Source organism: Semicossyphus pulcher, unplaced genomic scaffold, assembly GCF_022749685.1.
Source record: "Semicossyphus pulcher isolate SPU_LCO1_2020_fin unplaced genomic scaffold, fSemPul1.0.p SCAF_16, whole genome shotgun sequence".
In the NCBI taxonomy this organism is placed as follows: domain Eukaryota; kingdom Metazoa; phylum Chordata; class Actinopteri; order Labriformes; family Labridae; genus Semicossyphus; species Semicossyphus pulcher.
The window spans coordinates 11,913,367-11,922,191 of record NW_027211670.1 but is presented as its reverse complement, the minus strand read 5'-3'; the positions used below and the strand labels follow the sequence as shown (position 1 = coordinate 11,922,191).

Below are 8,825 nucleotides of genomic sequence, written 5' to 3'. Positions count from 1 at the left end.
TCCCTCTTAATGCCTCTCCAGCCTTCATACTGAAAGCTTGTCTGGGGGACTCTTGCATGAATAGTCTGAGACTGTCGGAGCGAAGGAGGGGGTCGAAAAGACAGCTCATCAGAAGAGAAAAGACAGGTGTCTCAGAAAATAGACATAAAACATAAAAATTAACTGTCATTCATTGATATAATACGAGGATTCAAGGAACAAGCCATAAAACCTGGTGGAGCATGAACTTAACAGCCATGGGAACATCCTGGTTGAACTTCGTGCTCACTTTTCCATTGTCACCACATTTGTTTCTCATCATTTTGCACCACTCTCACCATCACACCGGATTCCTCTCCCACTGCCTCCGCATTCCTCCTCCTCATTGTCACCTTTTCTTCCTCGTTCCCACTCTCCCTCTCCTTTCCTTGCGTTCCCATAAATCCCTTCCCCGTGCACTCCTCCACACAAGGCTTGTCCGTTCCAATTACTGCAGGGCCGTCCAGCCCCCCCCCCGCCCCCCCCGCCCCCCCCGCCCGGCTCACACACTCTGCACACACACAGGCCGCTCTCATTAAGCCTGTATCAATTAGGCATTAACCTCCTAAAACAAAGGGCCTCTTTACGAGCGGCCTATCGCAGGCCATGTGAGGTACTTCCTCTGCAGCGCTCCACCCTGCTTCCCATCCTCAGAACCGCACATTCATGCAACCTCTTTCCCACTGCGAGGACCACAAAACAAATCTGGACACAGAGCATCACCGACAACACGGAGGAGAGGAGAGAAAGTGAATAAGCATCAAATGTTTACTCGTATTTGTGATGTTGATTAGGTCAGGAGTGTAACTGAATTAATTTACTTAAACGTGAATGCTACATTTCTCTGTACTCTATTTAAATGATAAAGACTGAGCCTTCTGTCAACAACAGAAGTATAAAGACGCAGCATTCCCTTCACAGTTCAGCAATCCTGTTTGTTTGTTACTTTAACAGGACTGTCTCGACGGTCGAGCATATCACCGCATTAAAGTTAGAGTTCTTAAAAACAACGTAAAAACATTAGTTTGAACTCTAAAAAGTAACATTGTGATTTTATCCAAGATAACAAACATGGCATCATACATTTAAAGAGGAAGACTAAAAGGACAGGAGGAAAAAAAAGTTTTTTTACTGATGATTTACATGATTTTGAGATGAACGTCTCACATGAAGGCATACATGTGAAAGGAGAAGTCTTGTTAGCTGTGTCTCAATTCAGGGGCTGCATCTTTCGAAGGACGCGGTCTACGGAGGCTGACTCATTCACAGCCTGAGTAGACGCTAAGGCCGAACTGAAATGAGGCGCCAAACGTCGCCTAGCAACAGGTAGCTAGCGGTCACGTAACCTATTATTTTAAGGAAAATTTGTTTCAAAGCCCCTTTTTGTTTTTTAACATTTGTATCTCTAGCTATTACATTGAGTTGAAACGAATACTGACCTGTACAAGTGTATTCCTCAGCTGCTTGAGTGTCCGCCGCCTCGTTTGAATTGCTATGCAATGAATCTGAGGATACGTTGGGCCGCGAAGGATGCACCCCATGGATCCTTCATGGCCTGGGAATAGGAGGACGCATTAGTCGGCCACATGTGAAGGAGCCTTCGAAATGGGACAACCTCGAATATGGCCTTTGAAGGATGCAGCCCCTGGATTGGGACTCAGATATTGTTTGCCAGTTAAAGATGATACTAAATTTAATTGAATCATGTACAGAGGTACAGGTGAACTGCTGGACGTTAACTCTTTACTACACCTGTATAAAATTGCAGAATGCACTGCAGAAGTGTTGAAGCTTAAATTTTTCAGTTTTGATGAGAAAGTTGGACTCAATGCTAATTTCCAAAAGGTTGGAATTACACTGATGAACTATATGCAAATGCAAGACGAGACATAAGACACAAAAACAGTGACATACCATGTGTACAACTTTATACTAACATTTTATGATAATGTGCGCACAAAGCAAAGTGACACAAAGCTGAAATGTATACAGCATTTTAGACGATGAAATATTGACAGTAACTAAATCAGTTATGATCATAATCATGTTCCACACTCACATGGACCTGCTCTTTTCTCTACTGATAATGTAATGCTCATTGGTGTCACACAACAGTGTCTGACAGTTTGTAAACCAGGACTTTGCGAGGTAAAAATCTGACTTTTAAGCCTACATGTACTTCTTATTTGGCTGCGTGCTTGTTAGTGCAGATGGGATTGGATCAGGGGGATAATTTCAGACGGAGACAGGAACAGTTTACTGCAATTATAATATAATGATGCTGATGCTGCTTTCACATCTGAACAATGAATCTCTCTGTTGTCTCGTACATCTCTGAACAGATGTCTCGTATTAGGATAACTGCAGATGAAACTACGACCGCTCCTTTTTGTGGGACTTTAAAAAAAAAAATCTTTTAACTATATCTTTGTCTGATCATCATTATGAACAGTTCTGCATAATAGTGACCACATACTGTGGTTCATAAAAAGTTGTTCACAAGCCAAGAAGTGAACTTTTTCAAAATGTCCCAAGTTGTAAAAAACACTTGGCGTTGGCTCTGAGGTCCAGCTGTGGTGCACCGACTCCAACTTGGACTCTTCGCATTTCTAATGTTACAATTAAAACTATTTATCTGCTACATCTCCTCCTTGTTGTTTCCCTTGACTACATTTCATCTGTGCGTGTTTGCAGAGGCCTCTGCAGGCATCTCATCTCTCTGTCTTTATTGGCTGAAGCAGCAAAGAACAAACCTGGTTTGGATTTTCCCACAGATCTGCCGGTGAGAGGAGTGGTCTCCAGCACCCAGCGCTCTGGCACAGTGACTATGTTGGCACAGACCCAAACTGAACACCCCCCACCCCTTTTCCCAGGGCCCTGGGAGTGTAATACATTACTGACAAAATCCCACTTCCCATTCCTCTCAAACTTTCACACCCCTGCTCCCCTCCTCTCTCGGCTGGCATGCCCCCTGAAAAGGGGATGACTCTTTCCATCTCCTATACTTTTCCCATCATTCCCAAGAGTGTTTTCTCGTTTTCTAGTTCAACTTAATGAAATTATCTTTTAACTGTTAAAGTAATCTTAAAAAGGATTTTCCAATTTTAAAGATATGTCACCTATTGCCCTAATGACACTATGAAACCCAGCTACCAAAACACGGCAGAAAAAATGCAGCTCCTTTCACTGTTAAAGGGATTTAAAGGGAATAGATGCCCATTCACACCGACCCCGAGGTTATAAATATGAACCCTCATTCTGGAAAAAAGCCTGGCTTGTTCTCAGCGCAGCACTGAGGGGAAGTATTCACAGGCGTGTACGTGTCTGGGTAACATGTAATGACATTATTCTCACCAGGGTGACCCCTCATTGTCACCGCGCTTTCTTCTCCCGGGCTCGTGAAATTGACATAAGCTTTACAAACATTCCAGGCATTTTTTTCTCAAGGCCGGATTTCTTTGGGGGGGCCTCCGGAGAGAAAACCAGCAGCATGCGCAGCACCACCTAGTGATGGAGCTAATGCACACCATATAGATGCTCTCTGGTCAAAACAAGGTAAATTAAGTATCGTCCTTCATGTTTAGATTTAATATGCATGAGGATTAAACTGTGTCGCTTTAAAATGATGGGTTCAGATTTTTCACCAGTTTTCTTAATGGAGTGATGAATTAGCACTTTGGGAGCGCCCCGCCTCCTGTTTCCCGTGCGTACTGCAGAGACGTGAGATCTCCTCTTTGTACCTGCAGGTAGTATTAAAGCTCAATACAACGCTCTACACAAAATGAACGCTTACACATCATGCCACTTCCTGACCTGCCCAGGTGGTTGTCGATGTAGTCCCGCAGCTCCGATACCTGCGCCTCTGCAGCTGTCGCTCTGGTGATGAGGAGGGCACGCTCTTTCTCCAAGCCCACCTGTTTGAAGACAAGAAACCTTCACCTCGGCTTCATCACAGAAACTTGTGTATTTCTGTGTTTCAGTGATGAACTCTGACGACCTGAATTGTGAGGGGCGAGAGAGTTTTGTTTACCAGCGTGGAGTCCGTGATCTGTTTCAGTTGTTTCCTCACGTCTGACCAGGACTCCTCGCGCATCTCCTCCATTTTTGACGGCCTGATAAAGTCACATTTGTCATGATTTTTTCACAACACTTCACAGCTGACACATTTGTCTTCTGGTGAAATACAAAAATGACACTCACTCCTGACAGGTCACATTTTGAACAGGCATTTTGAGGACAGCCACCTGGAATTCAACAAGTTGAAGGTCTTAAATCACAACAAGGACATGAACGTGCGTTGAACAATAAGGCCGTAATAATAAAGATTTTAAGTATTATATTAACAGAATCTGAGAAGTAACATTTACCCCTCAAATTAGCTAAATAAATTCATGATCTTTCATATATCCTATAGGAACTTCTTTTAAAGATGGGAACAATATTTATTAGCACATTTCTAATTAAATCTATAGCTTCGCTTTATTACCAAGAGTTAGATGAGAAAGCCACTGTCTCTCTCATGTTTGTGTAATATATATAAAAAGGTCTGATGAAGGAATATTAAATAAACATATAATGCTAGCGCTAGCAGACTGTGAGCCTAGTATACACACTGGAAACACAGAGAAATAGCTAACCTAACAAGCTGTATCTTTAATGCCAAAAACAACTTCTGCTTTTACAGGAAGTCCTAAACTTTGAATATTTGTGGCTTGAAGAAGGAAGCACGGACAAAAAGAACAGTCTCCAACCACAGACAGAATATAAACACACAGCAGACAAAACAAAAGCAGATCAATCCACTTCAAAGCTTTTTCTTTTGTGCTACCTGCTCCGGGGCCGCCTGCAGCGGAGCCTCCTGCCTCGCCTTGTCCTGACGGAGAGGCTGGAGATCCTTCTCTGTTTCATCTCTGAGCTCCGTGGGCTCGGGGCTGAAGTGGGCTTCTGGGGGTCCAGGGTCAAGACCGCTCTCTGGTTTGGCCAAGATCTGCTCCCTCTGGACTCTAGAAACCACAATGTACGTATGTCACCAGTGACTCCTTCTGGAATAACACACGATTTGCTATTGATGGCATCATCACAAATGCTGGATATAAAAACACACATCTACGTCCAAACAAACAGCGAGGCTCACCTGTACGCAATGAGCAGAGCATGATGGGCCGTGGTCATCTTCTGAAGTCTTTTCTTATAGGAGCGGGCAGCGGAGGCGAGCTGTTCCTCTCTGACCCTGTGAGATGAGCAAACATCCTGCAGCATGCTGTCCACAAATGCCCTCATCTTAGAAGCCTCTGAGGGGCTTTTACCTTCTCCAAGTCCATCAATGTACTCCTGTATGAAAGACATGCAGATATACGGTGTGGTAGTGACTGTCTCTGACCCTTACTTGTAGCAGAGTAGTTATGTTACCTATACCAGTGTTGAAAAATGCCTCAGATACAGCCTCATATGTGGTATCAGGTATTATTTCCAACACCAACACATTTTACACAACAGGCAACATTTGGTATTATGGTTGCCCCTAGCAACAACTGTTTCAGAGCAGCAGAAAGATATCAAACAAGAACAGCAAAATGTCAGCAATTAGTATTTCGCAAGCATGACGACGTCAGCACTCGCGATAACGTATATGTCTTTTAATGAGAAAAATAAACAGCAGCTGAAGGACACAAACCCATTTCAGACCTTTCTTCATTAAAAGTTATAGATTTTAGTGCGAGTGCTGACGTCTTCATGCTTAGAGTGTTATCTTTGACTCGGCACCGATTGCCTTTGTAGAGTTTTTTGAGTTGAGCACGCCAGCTATTTCTTTGTTTGAGCATTTAGTATTTTCCCATGACATGTTTTTAGATTTTTTGGGGAGTTTTTAAAGTTAAGATAATAAAAACCACTTAAGAAACACAATAACTCTTCAACAAACTAAGGACAACATGAGGGACTGAGAGCGAGCTGTCACTATTTAGTTCAGTTTACATTTAGCTAAATTTAATGAACTGAGTCAGACCAGCTGCACGGTGGTGCAGTGATTCGCTCTGTTGCCTCAAAGCTAGAATGTTCCTAGTTTGAACCCCGGGTCGGATGAAGTGGGCCTTTCTGTGTGGAGTTTGCATGCTCTCCCTGTGCATGCACCAGTTCCCTTTTGGGTACTCCGGCTTCCTCCCACAGTCCAAAGAAATGCTCGTTAGGTTCTTTGGAGACTTTAAATTGCCCGGAGGTGAGAATATGAGTGTGAAAGGTTGTCTGTCTCTGTGTGTCATCCCTGTGATTGACTGGCGAGCAGTCCAGGGTGTACCCTGCCTCTCGTCCAATGACAACTGGGATTGGCTCCAGCCTCCCAGCGACCCTGAACAGGATAAGTGGTATATAGAAAATGGATGGATAATATACTGAGCCAGGCCAGACAACAATAATAGCGATAATGCATGTATATGTTTAATCGCAAGACAGGTGCTCAAATCCAGTTATCTAAAACTGTATTGGGAAGGAAAAGTTACTATTGGAGCATCTCCATTTGTAGACATGTTTGTACGAGTGCTGCAACTCACAGCCAAGTCCTTTAAATAGCACACAAGCCGTGCACGGTATTCCTCATTCAGCTCTTTGACTTGAAGCTGCAGCTTTGAGTTCTCGTCCTCCATCTCCTTCACCTGGCTGTGAGAGCACATCAGGGCCTGGGACAGATAAAAAACAACATGATGTGAACACATTTCCACCAAATAATCTGCTGCTGAAATGATTATGGCTTATGGAGACGTCGTCTTCTACAGGGGGATTTTTCATGCTCACCGAACTCTGCTCGGAAAGTTTCTGCTGGCTGTTGCGGATCGCTCTCTTGTTCTCCTGCTGCTCTTTACCCATTGCTAACCTGATGACCAAACACAGGCCCGACCACATGAGAGGTGACCAAAATCCACAGTGAGCCACATCACAGGGGGCAACAAAGAGACCACATCACACACACAGCAAATAAAGCTCTAATGTAATACAGAAATCAAAGAGGGGAGCACAGAGGCAGATGCATGTGGGACATCATGTACATCCTGAGATGGGTTGGGCTGTTTTGATGACTGGAAATGGACAGATAATCATGTTTCATCTTAATTAAGCTTACACAAAGACAAACATTCGGTGCGTACACTTTCTCCTCCAGTTTCTTCTGCTGCTCCTCGTAGCTGTTCTTCATCTTCTCCAGCATGTCTTTGATCTCGTCTTGGTTTCCAAGTAGCTGTTTGGGATCAGATGAAACTGTAGTTTGATCTTTTACTGGTACCAGTAAAAAATGTGTGTTGGCAACTACATGTAAGAAGGAGATTTAAACATGCTTACAGTTTTTTCCATAGTTTTTTGCTCCTTGTCCAAAGCTGCCAGATCCTCAAGCTGTTAAAAACAGTGCTGTTATAAAACTGGAACATTTTAAATAAATAATGTCAAGAATGATGCTTGCAAATTGCATCACCTTCACTCTGTTATGTGACATGCGGCTGATCAAGGCCCGCACCCTGTCCAGCTCTCCATGCAGGCCCTGAGTGGTGGCCTCCACACTCTGCTGCTGCTCCGCCAGCTGCCTGTGGAGGGCGTCCTGAGCGCGGGCCAGAGCCAGCAGCTCGGCGCTCAGCTCTCCACTCTGGGCCAGCTCTTTATCATGCGCCTCAGCCAGAGCGAGGTAGTTCTTCCTCAGTGCGGCGTGCTCCTCTGTCAGGTCTAGGCCGCTCTTCTCTCCCGCTTTTAGACGAGCCTCGGCAGACTGGATTTCCCTAAATAACTTATCTCGCTCCATCTCGAGCTCTGTTATTACACCAGCCTGGTTCAGTATCTGACAAGGGGAAAGAAATAGAAACATATGATCTGTATTTTCTAATATGCATTAACCTTAATAGTGATGATCAAATAAAGGTATTTTACGTGCTATCACAAGCAAACCTTTACCTTGTTTTTCAGCTCAAATGTCTCCTCTTCAAATGTCTCTCTCATCTTGTTTGTCTGAAGTTTCTCCTCCACAAGCTCCTTAGATATCTGTAAGAGAGATTGGAAAAAACACAACTATTCTTTCTATTCGATGCGCAACATATGGCTTATCAAAGCTCATGTACTCGACCTTCAGTTTGCCCTCTTCGCTCTGGACCAGCCTGCAGGACAGGTCTGTGTTGGAGCTGGCCAGGTGGCCCAGTCTGCTCTCCAGGTAGCCCACTTTAATGAAAATACGTTCATGTTTGTCCCGCAGCTGTAACTATAATGAGGTGAACAGAAACACTATTTTACAATGAGGTGACAAAGGCACATTTCACCCTTAAATTATCTGCACTGTTGGCTTTATTTAAGTATACAAGGGACAATTCTGCTTGCTTGTTGCCTAACATTTCCCCTTTTCCTACAAGCGCCCATTACTTCATAAATCAACTACTTACCAAAAATAGACATGAAAAGTACTTTAAGCATCTTCAATATTAACCTGACTTACAAATATTATACTTACATTTTCTTTTGTCAGAGCATGAAGTTGCTCCTGAAGTTCGTTTGAAGTTGGCTGCTGGTTTTGTGTATCCATCTTTCCTCACTGTCAACGGCTGCTTCAATCAACACACCGACTGTATCCACCAACAATATGTTGCCAAGGCTCCACAAAACTAACAAACTAACCAGTTATATAAGCATACTTTATTTTTAACCGACGATAAGTAGCTTTTAATTAAGCACTGCTAATGCAAAGTCTGATGACTTTGACTTTGCACAGTTAGCTTTAAACTTCTTGTTGTGGATGAAAGAGTCTACGGTTTGTTGCATTTCCCCCCGGTTGTATCACAGAAAAT

At 43.6% G+C, this 8,825-nt stretch overlaps 1 protein-coding gene across 1 annotated transcript; it reads right to left on the bottom strand.

The window, feature by feature from the left end:
* Positions 1-278: 278 nt before the first annotated feature.
* ccdc78 (coiled-coil domain containing 78) lies at positions 279-8,563 on the bottom strand. Its single transcript, XM_069664764.1, has 14 exons — positions 8,492-8,563; positions 8,114-8,245; positions 7,945-8,031; positions 7,475-7,831; positions 7,345-7,395; positions 7,155-7,243; positions 6,805-6,883; positions 6,564-6,689; positions 5,153-5,349; positions 4,830-5,021; positions 4,049-4,130; positions 3,832-3,932; positions 3,694-3,758; positions 279-529 (listed from the first exon to the last, which is right to left on the bottom strand). The coding sequence occupies exons 1-14, from the start codon at positions 8,561-8,563 to the stop codon at positions 279-281; spliced, it is 1,881 nt and encodes a 626-aa protein (XP_069520865.1).
* Between the last annotated feature and the right edge of the window lie 262 nt (positions 8,564-8,825).

Bases quoted from the DNA above. Each gene is read 5' to 3' on its own strand.
- ccdc78 (XM_069664764.1), bottom strand. From the start codon at position 8,563: ATGGATACACAAAACCAGCAGCCAACTTCAAACGAACTTCAGGAGCAA. The intron at 7,396-7,474 runs GTGATGCAATTT...TGTTTTTAACAG, and splicing joins TGTCACATAACAGAGTGAAG to CTTGAGGATCTGGCAGCTTT. The intron at 7,244-7,344 runs GTAAGCATGTTT...GATCCCAAACAG, and splicing joins AAAAAACTATGGAAAAAACT to CTACTTGGAAACCAAGACGA.